Source organism: Symphalangus syndactylus, chromosome 9 (genome assembly GCF_028878055.3).
Source record: "Symphalangus syndactylus isolate Jambi chromosome 9, NHGRI_mSymSyn1-v2.1_pri, whole genome shotgun sequence".
NCBI lineage: Eukaryota > Metazoa > Chordata > Mammalia > Primates > Hylobatidae > Symphalangus > Symphalangus syndactylus.
Window position 1 is genome coordinate 22,327,574 of NC_072431.2, and position 19,103 is coordinate 22,346,676.

The 19,103-nt window shown below is 43.6% G+C and overlaps 1 protein-coding gene across 1 annotated transcript in view; it reads right to left on the reverse strand.

Annotated features, from left to right (window-relative positions):
- Window positions 1-2,480: 2,480 nt before the first annotated feature.
- Window positions 2,481-19,103, reverse strand: part of NUBPL (NUBP iron-sulfur cluster assembly factor, mitochondrial) — a 352,593-nt gene continuing 335,970 nt past the window's right edge. The window contains exon 11 of the mRNA XM_063645949.1: window positions 2,481-2,771. Coding sequence (XP_063502019.1) covers window positions 2,715-2,771 — 57 coding nt within the window. The 3' untranslated portion in view covers window positions 2,481-2,714. The remainder of the gene's footprint in view (window positions 2,772-19,103) is intronic.

Below are 19,103 nucleotides of genomic sequence, written 5' to 3' on the forward strand. Positions count from 1 at the left end.
AGACCAATCCTTGGTATAAATGATCTTTCCCTACAAGTCTTACAAAACAGAAAGACTGCATTCCTGCTGACACCTTGATTTTGGACTTCTAACCTCCAGAACTGAGACAATACATTTCTGCTGTTCAAGCCACCTAGTGTGTGGTACTTCGTTACATCAGCCCTGGCAAACCACTGTAGCCTCTCACTGAGAAGCTGCCCCACTCCCAGCTTAATAAGAAGGCAGGAGACCCTTGTGGCCCCCAGCTTGGGTCCAAGCTATGGGGTAAGAGAGTGGGAAGGAGTTCTGAGCCAAGGACAACCAATCCACAGAGAGATGACTCGGCACCATTACATTCTTAGACAATAGGAAGCTGTAGTGGGTGGTGGGTGCTAATTTAGAAATTCATGTAGACCCTGGCATGTGGCTGCTATTCTGGGTTGTGTACAAGATGAGTAAACAGAGGATGCTGGTCACGAGAAAGCAAGGAGGACAGAAAGAGGCAAAGCGGCCACGGGGTGCAGCCGGGCTCGAGTATTGTCCTGGTTTCACCCTTCCTGAAGCCAGACTTCTCTGGGTTCCACGCATGCACATCCTTTAATAAGTGCCCCTTCTTTCTTTCCTCTGGTAATGACTTCTTTTTCTTGCACTAAAGTGGCCTGAGTATGACAGCTAAAAAAGAAACCTGCAGAATGATGCCCAGTAAAGCAGTGACATGGACATTTCACTTGGTCCAGCCTCCCAAGTTCTCATTTTAATCTGAGAAATAGTGGAGTGGGTAAATTCAAAATCTTAAAAATTGCTTGATCTGAAAGCCCTAAGATATTAGGCACGAATTAGAATTGTTTTGGAACCCTGTGACAAAGTATAACCCCAAAACAGGGAGGAAGAGAGGGGTAGGAGAATGAGCTGATGGTGGGCTGATGCTTGAAACGGTTCTGGGAGCCTAGTCCTAAAGAGCCTCCTAGACCATTCTATTAAACAGTTTGACCTTTTCCAAGAGAAGGGGAACAACCCAAACTGATATGCATTTTAGAGATTAAGGTATCAGTAGGGTGTCAAACAGCTTGGAGGAAACAAGACCGGAGGGAGGGAGTATGATTAAGAAGCTGTTGCAGGAATCCAGCTGTGGGATGATGACGGCCTGAGATGAAGGTGGGACCCTGGAAGGGGAGGCAGGAAGAAACGAAGCTAGGAGACATTAAGGTGGTAATGTTCAGGGAGCCTGGGGCATGTGGCGTGGAGGGGAAGGAGGCATGGGGGAGGATATACTCTATGAGGCGACTGGAGGGAGGGGTAAGCTCTGAGGCCTGGGGCGGAAGAGCCAGGCAGCTCGTCCTTTATCACTGCGAGAACCAGTCCCTGACAGTATGGCCCCATCCCTAGGGGCTGATCATATAAGCCGGCCCCCCAACAGCCAGAAAAGCTGCTTCAGGCTGCTACCTGCTTGGAGCCTCGCACTAGAGCTCTGTGTTTACACATTTGAGAGAATCGAATCTCACATAATCATATATGTGACAAAGGCCTCTGCTATAAGCAACATTAATGAAGACAAATGAATCAGCCAAATGCTGCAGCTTGCACAGCAGCACGCAGGGAGGCTGCTTTGCGGGGGGAGCTCGTTCCTGGCTGCGGCTCTTGCCTTTCCTGACAGAGATGTATGAGGAGCCTCCCACGGAGGGGGGCGCCTCAGCCACCGCCTCCACAGCCCCAGCTAGGGGGCAGGCGGTCAGGAGGCTTTGAGGGAATTTTCAGAAGACTCTCAGAGCATGTTTACACATTTGTATGAAAGTTATCTTAGGGGAGACATGCAAATAGAGATTAGTTGGATCCAGTGGTCTCATAGTGTTAACTAAACAAGCTCCCTGCATCCTGGCAGTTGCCGACTGGGAAAGTAGTTACGAGAATTCTCATCCCAGCCGGTGGGTAACCTCGCCCCAGTAACCGCGCCCCATTCAGGCTTACTGAGTGCCTGAATCAGGCCGGGATGGGGCTCGGCTCTGCAGAATCCCCTGCTCGCCTGTAGGCCATTTGTATTATTCTTCCCATCCATTTCTCTTTGTGACAGAAGAGCAAACACTCAACTTTGAGACTTCTACTCCAACCTCTCCCGAGGGGATGACAGCCCATTAAAAAAAGGCATTTATAAATCAAGTGGCATGAGACTGGAGCTGGTGAAGTGGCCGTGGCTCTGTCCTGGCTCCCGATGGCTATGTTTTGATGCTTACCAGCAGCTCAGACAACCTCTAGAGGTGGAAAGATGGCATTCTCATGTGTTTCTGGTGAGAGGACATAAAAAACTGCCCCCTGAAAGGCAGATCTGCTTGCTGTGGAAGCATTTGATCCTGGCAGCAGGAAATCCCGCCATCCTTTCAGCATTTGCTCTGCGTAATTCACGAGATGGCAGGAAGGACAAGCTCTCCCTCCTAAGGGATGTCCCTGGCAGGACATTAAAAAAAAATGTACCTTATCAGAGTCTAAATGAAACATTCTCAGAAATCTCCTGACACAAATTAAACAAGCCAATTTATTAGATCAATATGAAGGGGCTTGAAACTAATTAATCAATGTAGAGATCATATCAGCTAATGACAGTGAAACAATGGAATGAAAACTTGGCAGGTCAGTGAAAGGCCTGGATCCAGGCAGGGAAACAACACTAGGTTTCATTCCCCATGGAAGAAATTCCTGTTGCTCAGGAAAAGATACTGAGTTGGGTGACAAATCCACTGTCATCAGCAATCTTCTTCAGGGAATATGCTCTTAATGACACTCAGATTGATTTTCCATTCCTGGGAGGAAGAGAAGGAAGTAGAAGTGATCAGAAAACATAAATATCTTTTAATAAACCCGGGCAGGCTGCTGGAAGAATACATGTATACAAGAGAAACAAACAATAAAAACAAAGCACTTGGGGAAATGAGTTTCCAGGATAAACAGAGTAACTATGAGTCAGTAAAATTGGAATGAAAACAGTGTGGGGCATCTTCTGATAGGACTTAGCAGCCACACCCTCTCAGTGGAGGCAGAGGGAAACTCACAGGTAGCCTTGGGGCTCGTCTCTCAGGCTCCAGTTTCCTCCTTCCCTAAAACAAAGGGTTGAGCCAGATGAACTCCGTGGTCCTTTCTTTCCTAAAGATGCTATTATTCAATACTCTTCAGAGCTACCCTGAGAGGTGGCCAGGTCAGCAGTAACTAAAAACTGGTGCTGATTGTGTTGTGGGAGTACACAGAGTAGGGACTCCAAAATCAAAGCTAGACCTGGCATCACACACACTCATCACTTCATTTATCAGAAGCCTCTCAAAACCTAATAAAATTGTAGCACATTATTTTATACTTGCATAACACCATGCTAGCCATGTGATGGTTCAAAATGTACACATCCCTCATGTCTTCTGGAATGGTGAAAAACACTCAGCTTTTGGAGCCAGATAAAAACTGGGTTCAAATCCCTGTTGTCCCACTAGCTGGTGGTGTGATTCTATATTAGTCACTGTCATACAACAAACTATTAGCCACTAAGAAGAATGAGGTTATCTACAGGAACTCACGTGGAAAGATGTCCACAATATATTATTTCAAAGTAAATAGCAGAAAATTGCCAAAAGGCAGAAGCAACTCTGATGATGGATACATAAGTAAACAAAATGTAATATATACATACAATGGAATATTATTCAACCATGAAAAGACAGGAAATCCTGACACATCCTACAGCGTGGATGAACCTTGAAGACGTTATGCTAAGTAAAATAAGCCAGTTACAAACAAATACTGTGTGAGTCCATATACGAGGTACTTAAAGTAGTGAAATTCATAGAAACAGAAAGTGAATGGTGATTGTTATGGTCTAGAGGGAGAGGAGAATGTGGAATTGGTGTTTTAATGGGTACAGGGTTTCAGTTTGGGAAGATGAAAAAAGTTGTGGAGATGGATGGTGGTGATGGTTGCATAAAATTGGAAATGTACTTAATGCCACTGAACTATATTCTTAAAGATGGTTAAAATGCTAAATTTTATGTTATATACATTTTATGACACTTAAGTAAATGACGGAACAGTAAATATAGCATGATCCAATTTCGGTTAAAAATTTTGAATCTATATATTGTCTATGTATGGAGGGAAGTCTGAAATAATATATACGACAACAGTAATGGGGTTATTCTAGGGGAGTAGGATCAAGAAGGGGTGGTAATGGATGACACAATTTACAAGTTTCATGTGCCTCAAGGCATGAAGCCTTGTGTTTGATAGGACAATGGCAATAAATTCTGACTCTCAAAAGCCTCTCTGTCTCAAAAGGAAAAGGTATTCCTCATTTTCTGGTCCCTCTTTCCGGAGATGCTATCTATGACGCCCCCCAGCATTTTTTTTTTTAAACCAAATACAGTCTAAACTCCTCAGCCTGGTATTTAAAGCCCTATACAACTGGATTGCAACCAGACTGTTAGCATTCCCTTTTAGCTGCCTCTATGCACCAGTATAGCAAGCATTCCATGTTCCCTGAGCAGTTTTTTGCCTCCACGGCTTTAAGCCATTCCCTCTATAAATTGTCATTCCTTCCAATCTATGCCTGCAGATCTCTTGTACACTCTTCAAGGATGTAGTCTCTGAATCCCTTGGAAGTGATGTCTCCTCCCCCTCTCAAGGCAATCATCACATCTCCCAGTCTTGGTCTGCTTGTATACATACATGTCTTCTCTCCCCTCAGGGACTCCATGCTCCTTGAGAGAAAAGGCCATGCCTTAAGTAGCTCAGGAATGCCCGTGACACTTACTACAGTATAATTACACAACTGCAACAATGATGATGGTGCTCATAGCACCACACAGTGCCACCTGCACAACCATGAGAGTGGGTGTCTCCCTAAACTTTGCACCCTAGGCACTTTGCTCACCTCACCTAGTCCCAGCCTACTACCATTCATTGAATTCCTTCACTGAGTGCGTCAGGCACTGTGCTAAGAAAGGACATATATCACTTCACTCTATCTTCACAGGAGTTTTACTACGTAGGTATTACCTACATTTTGCAGATGAAGAAACCACAGCTTAGAGATTAAGTAACTTGCTTAAGATCATATTGCAAAAGTGGGGATTTGAACTCAGGCTTGACTGATTCCAAAACGTGTAGTTCCAGTAATTATAGCCCACTGCCTTATCAGTATACTTGAGAATGCAGTAGGTATTCAGTACTTGTATATTTAATGAGTTTAATTGAAGAGAGGTCAGCATGCTGCTGGAGGAACACAATGACTGTTGCCCTGGTCCTGTCACAAACCTCACAGTGCTCTGGAGTCCTTTGGCAGGGGCAGGCACCAGAAGTATCAGCGTCATTCTTGCTTGCAGAATTTGAAAGAAACTCCATCCTGGTTCTACTGTCTGGCCCAACTACAGCTTCCCCTCACTCTCTTCCTCAGTCCATTTCAGACACCCATTTCTCTCCAACAAAAACCCGGTGCTCAACTCATCTCTACAGATGGTGAAGTCAGGAAAGAGAGTGGGAGTGGCTATGAAAACCTCTTGGATTCTGACCTCAGATGCACAGACATGAGGGAACAAGCCCTGCAGACCTGATTAAACCCAGTTAACCTTTTGTGCTGTCCAAAGCACCGATGGTAAAGAACACCAGAGGGATTCTCAGATGCTGAGAACAGACTCCAGGAGCTCTGAGAGGCGTGGAAGGAGGGGCCATGTGCTGCTGGGAGAAGTGAGGACCTTTGTGATCAGTCCTACTTCAGGGGCAGAAGGCCACAGTACTTAGGTCTATCCAGGCTGGCACTGTCCACGTGCGGCCATTGAAATGTGGCTGGTGTGAACTGAGATGTGCTGTAAGTGTAAAACACACGTATGATTCCAAAGACTTAGCAAGAAAAAGGAAGGCCAAATATCTCAATCATTGTTTATGTTGATGACTGTTAAAATAAGATTTTGGAGGGTTAAGTTAAATAATATAGATTATTAAAATTAGTCTCACCTGTTTCTAGTTTTTTCAATGTGGTTATAATATATGAAGTTACATAAGTGACTCACACTTGTGCCCTGTATTATATTCTCACTGGACAGAGCTGATCTGTAGCCCCAGACTGTTTCAGACCATGCCTTACCCCACCAATCAGGGTCCAGCTGCTGGGGCTCAGCTCTATCCTAGCTTGGGTCTCTGCACAGTGGCACCTTTGGTGACCAATATACTCTGTAACTGCTGTAATTTAGGGGTGTCCCTGACGCTGAAGCCAACTGCAGAGGTTGAGAATAAGAAATAACTACATTTTCATGCATTCACTCACATTTCTCGTCCCAGCCCACCTCTCTGTCTTCCTTTTAGCACAACTTTTGTAAATACATGATCCTCAGAACAGCAGCATCACATCACTTGGGAACTCATTAGAAATGCAGATTACCAGGTACCATCCAGAAACTCTGAATCAGAAACTGTGCCCAGCAATCTATGCTTTAACAAGCCCCTCCCCACAAGGACATTATTCTGATGAATTCTAATGTTTGAGAACCAGGGTCTTAGGGCACTGTTTCCGAAACTTTGTAGCATATTAAAATCATGTGGGGTGCTTTAAAAAATTCCAATGCCCAGGCCACACCCCAGGTCAAGTAAATCGGGTTCTGTGGGGGTAGAACCCAGGCATCGGATTTTTGGAAAACTCTCCACTTGATTCCAATGTGCAGTCACAGTTGAGCCCCATTGCCTAAGGGTAAAGAACTCAAGAATATTAGTCGGCCATTTCCCCTACGGTGGAGAGCCTGTAGCTTTGGGCCTAGCAGAGAGAAGCCTTCCTGTGGGAGGAGAAAACAGCGTGTAAAATGAAGAAAGGGGCCGAACTGGGCATGCCTAAGCTTCGAAGGCCTCTTTCATTATAGGCTAGCTGCTGTAATGAAACAGGCAATTGCACCTGGGATTTTTCTGAAGTTGAAATGACAGTGTGGAAAGAGAACAGCTTCTCTCCACAGTCCATCAAGAGGGGAGTGGCCAATGGGCCGCCTGGAGGACAAAGACCAGGGACACGCCCAGTATCTGAGGCTTCAGGTATATTAAAGTGAAGAAATGCCCAAATAGGGTTTCAAAAATTGTGATATACTGTATTTTAGAAGTTTACATTTAATAAATTAAGGCTTTAACACATGCAAGCTTTAAAAAAAATGCACAGGGTAATATAACCATCCTATTCACAGGATAATGGCAGGATTAATTTTAAAAATTCATGGGCCTGGTACCAAAATCAGGCATAAGTTTAAAGCTGATGATCATTTCCATCTTTTCAGTCTTATTAGCATATCTTCAGAGATAAATTTTTAAAAATCCAAATGTGAAGTCTCTGTGAGTGTGAGATCCCTGGATGAAAGGCCCTCCTTTGCTATGCCCCTGGAGCAGACTAAGAGGACCGCTGGAAAGAGATCCTAAGTGTGGCCCTGGAGCAGCTGTGAATGATTAGGTTGTGGGAAGACAACTGACATCTGGGTGCCTTGCGGCAGCCTGCCCAGGGAGGTCTCAGGGAAGCCACAGCAACCGCCCCCACACCCCCCCAACCCCAGCGTGTTCCAGGGCAGTACAAACCTGCCTCCCTACACACAATGGGGGCCTGCCCACCACCCTCTGTCCTCAGGCACACTTGGCTGCTGACAACAGGAAGTGAAACAGCCACACCCTCCTTTTCCCTATTAAGGTAACTCCCAGTTTGATACAGAGGCATCCAGGGAGGGAAAGAAATAAGGGAGACACTTATCTTGTGCAGCACCTGCAGTGCTGTTGGTTTATCAAAGCACGAAATCTTCTGTCCCAGAGGCTGGACTGGGCTCATGACTGCACTTGAGACTGTGCTTTGGGAACAGAAAGCAATCCCAGACTGAACAATTTCCTGGTGGCAGGTGCATCCATGAGGAGCTGCAGTCGGTCCCAGCAGCATATGCTTTCTCCTCTGGGAGGGGAACTCGAAGACGGGACCACTGGCTGCAAGCCTCAGAAACCTCTCAGGAGGCCCCGGCAAGGCCTGTGGTATCTGAGCAGTGCAGGCAGCCTGGGCACCATAGGACAAAGGGGCGGGGAGTGGGGCAGGGAAGAAACAGCACGGAGGAAACAGCACACCTTGTTCTCAGTGACTCGGAGTCAATGGCTGCCCACAGACTCTATTTCCTGGAGATTCAAGCCTCACACCGTCCTGTCCTCTCCCCTGAGTAAGGCTTCCAGAGAGTAAGGGACACACCCAGGCAGACGTGGGTGAGGCTGGGGTTCAAAGTACGGAGCCAACCCTTTTATCTCATAGGCAGAGGGAATCATCCACTGTAAACCCACAGCGTCCTCCACCAGGGCAGTGTTTGATTCCTCTGTCTCATATCTCCGCTTGCCTTCCCTGTGGGTCAGTAGTTCCTGAGTTTCTCTAGCCCATAGAAAACATGAGGAGGAGGAGGGGGAGAGATGGAGGGGGCGGAGGAGGAGGAGAGGGAGAGAATGAGCACATGGACTGCCCAGCCCCAGCCCCGTGGCACCAGCATGGTAAACACTTGGAGGGAGGCCAGCCGTCTGGCGCCTCCAGTCCTCCACATCACCCCAGCCAAGATTCAGACCTGTATATTCTGGGCTCTTTCTGCCCCATTTCACCCAGGCTTTAAATTACCCAGACTTGGGTCTGGGTTATTCTATCCAAAACTTTCCTCTGAAACCTAGATTGTGATGCAATGTATACGTTCTCTAAATCAGATGTCTGAGGACTAAATGCCAGACCGTGTGGCGTAGCAGTCTGGCTGCAAACCATTTCTGTCAGCCCAGCGGAGGAGCACACAACAAGGTGCTCATCCCTCCCCGCAGCCATGCACAGGAGACAGCAACAGTCCGGGTAAATTAGAAAGGCCTCACTTGAGCCAGCTAGTCATGGCAATTTAGGGAAAGTAAGGACTACACAGAGGCTCTGGGACGGCTTGCGGAATCAATGCCTAAGTTGCTGGATTGCTCCTTGTTTGGCTATGGAACTAGTGGTTCCAAAATCTGCCCCTTGATTCCGGAAGATGGAAGACCATTTAGACAAGCTGAGCCAAAACCCAGAGTCTTGGAACAAGCCTGTAACAATAATAGTAGCAGTAATGACAATGATTTTTAACACTCCTCGCTTAACAAGTGCTGGCCACAGTTCATGCTTTACATAGATTTACTTGGGGAATTTGGTCGCTGGATCGAGGTGAGAACCACCCTCACTCCTCAGCTCCCCGGAGGACAGTCCCTTCCCCTCTGCTATTCCTTTGACACAGACCCATTTTGACCTTTCAACTTCAACATTCTAGTTCAAGTCTTGGCCAGCTGTCAGCCTGGGCTTGTTTCTTCTCATCACAAGAAAAGAAATACGGCTGCAAAGAGTAAAGCCCCTGACTGCTGCCCTTAAATGAGCTAGCCTTTAGGAGAAACACCCGAAGGTCAGGAGGCAAGCACTGTTTGCTCATGGCTCTTGTTCCTCTGGGGAGCTGTGAGGGTGGGGTGAGTGGGGGAGGGTCTCTCATTTTGTGACTACACAGTATATAAAAAGCTGAAATGAAAATAATTCAGAAATTATTGTTGTCTTTATAAAACAACCAGTTCTGGGGTACTTTTCTGTACTTCCCTAAGTATATTTAAAACACAATTTTTTCAAATTCAATTTAACAAAGCCCCATCAAGACACATGCACTGCATTGTGCACATCTGTATAGGTGCTCTTAAAGTGCAGGTTTACATGAACCTTATTTTTCTAGAGTGTGTCCTGGTGGGGAAGGAGGGAAAGAAGGCAGTAAAAATAGCATCGTGTAGCTGCTGGCTGTGCATTGGCCACAAAGCTAAGCACAGAGTGCCTAGAGAGCTTTGGCAGGATCATCACATGCTGTCCTCACAACAGACCCACGAGGGAGGTATATCATCCCAATTTACAGATGAGGAAACTGAGGCTCAGGAAGATCAAGTGACGTCTTCATTATCACACAGCCATTAAGAGCAGAGCTTGGTGGGAACTCAGGCTTCCGCAACTCTAAAGACTAGAACTACAGACAAGCTGCAAAGCAAGATCAGGTCAAGATATTCTCCAGAGTTATATCCCGTGGCTCCTCCATTACAGATGTGATTGCAGAATCCTGCCACTTCTTTTCTTTGCGGTCTCCCTGTTTTCTCAATTCAGTCAGAATGAATTTTAGATATGTCCCAAGTGCAGTCTGCCTTCAGCTGCCGAGCCACTCAGACACTTGGAGCTAGCCCAAGTAGCCCAAGTAGTAGGTCTGTGAATAAACGTCACTTCTGGAATCATTCTTTAATAAGTACAGCTTGACTAGAAAGACTCAAATACCTGCACTGGTCCCAAAGAGCCATCACCCAGTGCTGCCAAGTCTGACCAAGAGGCATCCTAGCTAAGGAACCAGTCACACCACTGGCTCTCACGCCGTGCCTGAGAGGAGCACAACAGGAGTTTCTCCAGGAAGCTTCCCAATGTTCAGATGAGTTGCTCTCCATGTGGATTCAGCATCCTGACGAGCTGACACCAATTCCAGGCCTGGCATGTCTAACGAATGCAGCATTCAAGCCCAAGACACGGAAATTGCTACCTCATGTTATAAAGGACCTGAAGCCGCATGCAATTAGCACTGCATCTGTGAGACTTGGGAAAGACAACTGAGAGAACAGGGTCTTAAAAAGACTATTTTGGTCCATATGGAAAATTGGTGTGTTGCATGCATGGTAAAATCCTTTCAGATATATTTTTAAACCTTATGTTTTTAAAACTGGGGACTTAAATATTATTATAGGAAAAGCAGCATGATTCCTTTAACATCAGAAGGAGATCTGTAAGTTAAAAACTGTTGGAACCTTGTAAAGAAATTAACATTGTGAACGAACTCGGGCATTAGTGCAAATTAACCAAACTGCATACATTACAATTTTTAATCAGTCATGGAATTTCAATACTTGAAGGGACCTTGGAAATCATCTGTCCCAAGAGCAAGAATTATGGAAGATAAATAGGCAGGTGGAGAAAAACCTCCTGGCTAGAGAAAGGCACAAAAAAACAATGAGTCGGGAGGCAGCATGCACAGTGGTTTGAAAGTTCAGGGGTTTGCACAGACAGCCTGGGTTCGAAGCTCAGCTTTGCTTTTTGATGGCAGTATGAACCAGGCTGAGTTGTTTGACCCTCCTAGGTGATAGTTTATAAACAAAAGGTTATTCTGAGTCTTAAGAGAGACCATTCATAGAAAGGGCTTAGTATGGTCCCTGGGATACCATATGGTGCCTGGGACATCAGTGCTGAGTAAATATTAGCTCTATAGAAAAAGGAATTTCACAAACATAATCTGAGGGAGCCAGACTGACACACTATGTGTAACTGTGGTCTTTCTCTTTTACTTGGCCATGAAAGAAAAGCAAAATGCAGTATATGGAAGCATTCAGATTTCTGACCATGAGAACAGGACGTAATACCCAAGGTCTTTTCTGGAATAAAAAATGATCTTCATAAAAGGGAATCACATTTCAGCTGTAAATAAAGTCAGACCTAATAATCAAGAAAAGAGGATCCCCATGGAGATGGTGAATCACGTATATGGGTAAGTGAAAGCTGCCTCCAAAGGTCTTGATGCAAAGCTGTCCAAGGTTTAGAATTCTGGGCACATTTCTGGCCAAGAGAGGTTCAAAATCATCATCCACGGTGTTCTGTTCTAGCCTTAAGATGGAACTAGTGCTGCATTAAGTGTCTGATTGGGAAAAGTTAATGGTTAACAATGGGACTTCCTGATATAAATTTAGTTTAGCCTTATAGTATAACAATTATTAATTATGCTGAGGGAGGGAACATAGATTGGTGGAAGACTTGTAGGCTCTGGAATAGAACAAATCCTAGAACTGTCAATTGGTACTGTGAGATCTTAAACAAGAGATACACTATCTTCAACCTCAGTTTCCTCATAGTTGCTGTGAAGGGCCAGCACAGTGCCTGCCACACAGCTGGTACCCAAGAGGCATTCATTTTCTCTTTGCATTCATTCTACATTTGTTATATTAAACAGCTCTATTTTTTAAAATTTAAATAGGTTTTTGGGGAGCAGGTGGTGTTTGGTTACAAGAATGAGTTCTTTAGTAATGATTTCTGAGATTTTGGTGTACCCATCACCTGAGCAGAGGGGGTGGAAGGGGGTGAGGGATAAACAGCTCTATTTTTGGGTGGAAAAAGAGGGCTATACTTGCTTGACTCAGTTTCCAACACAGATAGGAAGCCCAGCAGTTCAGACCAACACTAAGAATAGACAACACTCTCTATTCAGCAGCAACACACCTGAATTATAGACACGGTGTTTTTGTGGGAATCAGCTCTGGGCTACTAATTTCCCAAACCCAAACCTACAGTGGCAGAAAAGACAACTGTACTCAGAGCAAGAGACACGTCTTCATCCTATTTCTGTTACTAGCTAGTCTTTTAACCGTAGGCAAGCCACTTAACATTTAACCTGTGTGTCTGGCTCCAAATCTACAAAATGAGGGCTTTGACCAGATACCATCCAAATTTCCTTAGAGCTCTCAAAATTCTATGTTTTTATAGTTTTGGTTCATGCTGTTTGTTAACGTGTGTGACCACTCCTACTCCAAAAGCCACAGGGCCCTGCTCCATGTCCTCCACCTTGGTTCAAGCCATGATTTGTTTCCTAGGTTAGCGGCTCCATATTAACAGCAGTTGCACAAACAGAATCTAAGTGAGCGAGGCTGCCAGCTGTCACTGCTGTATCTTCTGCTTACTCTGGAGATCAGCTGAAGCTGTGTGATCCAAGAATAAATGGATCTGCCATGAAGATAGGATTTTACTGCGAAAAATGAGTTTTCTGATGAGTTTAAAGCAGCAAAAATACTCTGAAGGCTGTTTTATACCTAAATCGTGCTGTATGAATTAAAAAGTAAAACACAACCTCTCATACCTCTTCAGGTTTTAGTTTCTTGTGGCTGATATAAATTTCACTTAACTCCCAACTGACATACCCAAAAACATTTTTTGGGGTCAGAATTCAAAATAAAATGGGGGCACATGCCAATTGTAACCCCATACAAACCAATGGGGGCAAGGGCTGGTTTTACAGAATGTTAAGCGCTCATGAAACTAAGGGTTTGATTCCTCACTGTAGCTTTATAGTTTCCTTGACACTTAGCAGTGTTTTGTACCTAGCAGGCTAGAAGCTGTTTGAAGGCAGAGATGATACTTCATTCATATCTAGCATAGTGCACTGGTATATTGGAAGTACATGTATTAGTTTGCTAGGGCTACCATAACCGAATACTGCAGACTGAGTGGTTTAAACAATGGAGATTTATTTTCTTACAAGTTTGGAAGCTAGAAGCCTGAGACCAAGGTGTCAGCAGGGTTAGTTTCTTCTAAGGCCTCTCTCCTTGGCTTGTAAAAGGCCATCTTCTGTCTGTGTCTTCTCGTAGTCTCCTCTCTATACACACCTGTCCAAATTTCCCCTTATAAGGATACTAGTAAAATTGGATTAGGGCCCACCCTCACTTTAATTACCTCTTTATAGACATATCTCCAAATATAGTCACATTCTGAGGTATTGAGGGTTAGGACTTCAACATATGAATTTGGGGTGATAGGGGGATAATTCAGCCCATAACATATGCTGAGTAAGTAGTGTATGCATAAATGGTGGATGGATCGGTGGATGAATAGATGGATAGATGAATGGATGGATGGATGGTGAACAACCAGGTGATCAGCAAATACTTGACGCATTGAGTAAATTTACACAATCACTTGTGGAGACTGGGTTTTACTATATCACCCCAAAGATTTTAAATTATATATTTTAATCCAGCCTTACAAGAAAGTTTAAAAATCATTGCCTATCAAATTCTATCAAGCTAACAAAAAAATAGCCACACCCAGACTTACCAATGCCACTTCCCTATCCTAATCATTCCCATCTTTAATGACTTCCTATAGCTGAGAGAATATCAGTATTTGCCTATAACAAATAACTACTACTTCTCCCATGAATACCTACATACTTAAAACCTTCGCATTAAGAAAACAGAAAGGAGGCCGGGCATGGTGGCTCTGTAATCTCAGCACTTTGGGAGGCTGAGGCGGGTGGATCACTAGGTCAGGAGATTGAGACCATTCTGGCTAACATGATGAAACCCCGTCTCTATTAAAGATACAAAACATTAGCTAGGCATGGTGGCGGGCGCCTGTAGTTCCCCAGCTACTTGGGAGGCTGAAGCAGGAGAATTGCTTGAACCCGGGAGGCGGAGGTTACAGTGAGCTGAGATCGCACTGCACTCCAGCCTAGGTGACACAGCAAGACTCTGTCTCAAAAAAAAAAAAAAAAAAAAAAAAAGGATTAAGAGAATAGTTTTAGTTAAATCTGTTGCCTGATATTTCATTGTTTGTTTGCCTTTAACTGAACCTGGCTAGTACTTAGTTTCTAGGTTGCCTTAACACTTTGATTCCATTCAGCAAACTACAGAAATGCCCCATAGAATTGAAGGCAGGAGGAAATATCCCTACCAGGGACCTCAAGGAATCTTCCTCCTGATGCATCTGGTCACTGTGAGTGTTTGTTACATCTCTAATGATATAGAAATTCATAAGCCAACCCTCCATCACCAACGCTCCTTCTCTATTTTTCTGTCTATCAAATGAAGTTGGTCATATGTAAACCTATCAAGGAAGTTGTAGGTGCACACCTAGACAAGGGTCAGAGGAGTGCCTGAGCTCCCCTGCCCTGACCTCAATGCCCTGAGTCATGTTGCTGGCTGCGTTCTGACTCAGAGCTCCCATAGTATCAGCCTACATCATGACAGGAAGTGCTGTCAGAAGTCACGCTCAACTCTACTGAATGAACTGTTTGTCACAGCTAGTATGAAACTGATTCACTGGTGTCATGGGACCATGTGGGCACTCACTCATTCATTCATTCATTCATTCTTCAGTCATCCATTTTCTACTGGAATCTTGTCTAACAGAAAAGATATAGCATAGCATCTCTTGAAACAAGTGTGATAATTTTAAAAGTCCTGTTATGATTTATACCATTTTTGTCCTTAAAAATTATAACAGAGCAATAGATGGGTTGTGTGAGTTCTATCTGTATAATACGTGATTTAGGTATTAAAACTTAAACACAAATTTATGGAGGTCTTTTGTCTGTGACAATGATGAATTATCTTGGCTCTGATCCTTGGGAAAACTGGCTACACTAAACTTAGAGTTAACACATGCGGTGGTTCCTCTGCTGCATTCCCCGAGGCTTCCTGAGACAGACAGTATGAATTAATATTTTCACAGGCATTGCTAGGCATGATGTCACTTGACTTTGACTCCAGGTGTAGGATGGGGCCCATGAGGTTCTAGGTTTCCCAATCTGCAGATTTTTTTCCCCATTCCTACACACCCAGACATTTGTATTGGGAATTGATCAAAATGCATTCATGTGCTATAACTTCTTGTCAGGGATTCAAACCAAGTCATTTCTGACCTCCCTCCATCTGCCTCTCTCTTTTTTTTTTTTTTTTTTTGAGACGGAGTCTTGCTCTGTGGCCCAGGCTGGAGTGCAGTGATGCAATCGCGGCTCTATTTTTAAAATATGTTTTAATTTTCTTGTTTTAGACATGTTTTATTGTAAACTACTTCACATCCTTTTTGAGAATAGGTGGCATGTAAATCATAGTTGAAGAAAAACCTTCAAGCCAGCATAATATTCCCAGAGCACAGAAAGCTCAGTGAGAAGGGGGCAAGGAGAGGCTGGTTGCCCTCGGGCCCACCCACTAGGTGTACCTGTCACTCCCACCATCAGGCTGTGTTCTCTGCAGGCTGAGGGATGATGGAAGAACAATCCAGAGGTCTGTTAGGAGCCCCACTCTGTCAGAAGCAGAGCATCCAATTCACTCAGGCCTTGCTCTACTGACAACTTCATGTCACAGAAGGACAAGGATGTTGTAAGAGAGCTACTGCTTGGATCTAATTTTGGCCATTGAAGGTGAACTAGGTGGATAACACAATGGAAGTGACTGGCACTTAGGCAGAAAAGGACCTTGTCACTATATGATTCTCAAGAGCCAGGGAAGTGAATGCAAGCCATCTATGTTCCTGAGACTGCAAGAATGAAGAACTCTACAAGTCCAGAGAAAAGAAGGTGATCCAGTGGATTAAATCTCAGAGGGCAGCAGAATGTGGAGGTTAAAGTACACACTCAGGAATCTGGACAGACCTGAGTCAGGCTCTTGGCGCTGTCCTTACCGCTGAGCAAATGTCACCTCTCTGTATCTCAATTTCCTCATCTGTAATCGTGAATAATAAGACCTACCTTATATGTCAACAGTGAGAATTAAATGAGATCGCATATATAAAGCCCCTAGTATGGTTTACTATTACGGTGAACACTCAATAAAGGTTATTATTGTTGTTATTATTGTTACCATTATTGCAGACTTCCTAATATGTAAGGCACAAGGCTAGATGCTCTTTGATTCCATGGTCAGAGACTCTAATCATGTAGAACTTGGTTCTAGAAAGATTGGAGGCTCCACCTAATTTAATTCTGACTGTACTCTGGAGAGGAGGAAGAGAGGGAACTATCCAAAAAATTACTGTCTCCAATGAGCTTATATTTTACAAGGTCACTCACAAAGGCAGGAAGGAGGAATTTGCAGCCAACAGCAGATACAAAGCAGTGGCATAAAAAGAAAGAATCAAGTCACGGAAGTAGAAGGCTGGGGCACAGGAGAATGCACACATAAAATACAATAAGAGCCACTGGGGTGAGTTCAGAACAAGAGAAAGAACAAGAGAAGAGTTGGCCTCCTGCTTGGGGCAGATGACACAGTTAATTTAGAGATGATACACTGAAAACAGAATTACTCAACTCCTAGTTTGTTTCCATCTTCTTTATCAGGAATGACCTTCGAGCCAGAAAGAAGAACAAAAACATGGCCAAGAGGAAATTAAAGTCTGTGATAGTGAGGAGATAGGAGGAGAGCACCTGGCTGCTGCATTTAAGTTTCCAGGCTCAGATGAATTACATCTCAGCACCGTCTATACAGGCACCCCAATACTCACTGCAACAGGAGCAGTAAAATAAGAAGCTCTAGGACCCTAAAATAACAGGAATTCATTTACAATATCTGACATCTGAAAAAAATGGAAATATTATAATATATGAGACTTTATGAAGCATGGTAGAACTTACAGAAACTTGCAGAGGGGCAAATGTCTCAGTTTTATTAACAGGGACTTTTAGCAAAATTCTAACGCAGCTTAGACACCTTGTGTTGACCCAGGAAGATGAATGCTGGTCAGACTAACCTCATCTCCTCTCTGACAGGGCTCCTCAGGTAGTAACTGTTCCATTGTCTAGTTAGAAAATGGTGACAAGTCAGTACACTTTCTTTGTGGACAAGGTAGAGAAATACAAGCTCCACGATAATACAATAAGGAACATTCAGAGGAGCTCAACTATAATCCCCTAAAAGGACTGGAGAACAGGATAATATTACTCTCTACAAAGATGTGAATTGGCACATGACTTGGTCTTCAGTGCCTCTCTATACAAAAACAGTAATGACCTGCAAGACAAAGGAAGTTTGCTGACATCTGCTGGGAGAAAGATCAGGAGGCAGCTGGTGAGGTGGAGGAGGGGTTGAGAGCTCAGGCTGCAGAAGTAGAGACCTGTTTGAATCTCACCTCTACCACTTACTGACTGTGTGATGTTAAAGAAGTTACTTACACACTCAGACTCAATTTCCCTACCTGGAAAATGGGGATAATGATTATATATACCTCACTATATGAGGTAGATTAAATTAATATGTAAAGCATTTAGAACAGTACCTGATTACAGAAATTATCATTATAAATAGGATCCTAACCACTTCTGTCAGGAAGTGATGGAATCTCACAAGACAAAAGCTATAAAAATAAGATATTGACTATAACTTATACTACCCCAGAAGGAAAACAACCTAAAAGTCTAACAATAGGAGACTTATAGTACATACATATGATAGAATATTACAGCCATTAAAATCATGTGGCAGGCAACAAAAGCAAAAATAAGCAAGTGGGACTACATCAAATTAAAAAGCTTCTGCACAGCAAAGGAAACAATCAAAATGAAAAGGCAGCCTACAGGTTGGGAGAAAATATTTGCAAACCATGTATTTGATAAGGGGTTAATATCTAAAACATATAAGGAACACACACAACTCAAAAGCAAAAAAATGAATAACCAGATTAAAATACAGGCAAAGGACCTGAATAGACATTTCTCCAAAGAAAGTATAAAAATGGCCAACAGGTATATGAAAAGGTACTCAACATCACTAATCATCAGGGAAACGCAAATCAAAATCACAATGAGACACCATCTCACACCTGTTAGGTTGGCTATTATAAAAAGACAAGAGATCAGTGTTGACAAGGGGATGGAGAAAAGGAACCCCTTTTCAATGTGGTGGGAATGTAGATTGGTGCAGCCATTGTGGAAAACAGTAGGGAGGTTCCCAAATAAACTAAAAATAGAACTGTACTATGACCTGGCATCCTTTTCTGGGTATATACCCAAAGGAAATGAAATCACTGCCTCGTAAAGATAACTGTGCTCTTATGTTCACTGCATTATTCACAATAGCCAAGATATGGAACAACTAAAGTTGTCCTTCAACAAATGAATGAAAACAGAAATTGTGTTGTGTGTGTGTATATATATATACACACACACATACGTACACACACACACACACATATATACACACACACACACACACACATATACACACACACACAATGGGATATTAGTCACCCTTAAAAAAGGAGATCCAGCCATTTGTGACAACATAAAAAGGACATTACGTATATATATATATATATATACACACACACATATATATACACACACACATATATATATACACACACACACACACATATATATATATATACACACACACACAATGGGATATTAGTCACCCTTAAAAAAGGAGATCCAGCCATTTGTGACAACATAAAAAGGACATTATGCTAAGTGAAATAAGCCAGACACAGAGAAAATATTGTATTATCTCACTTATACATGGAATCTTAAATACACCGGGTGTGCTGGCTCATGCCTGTAATC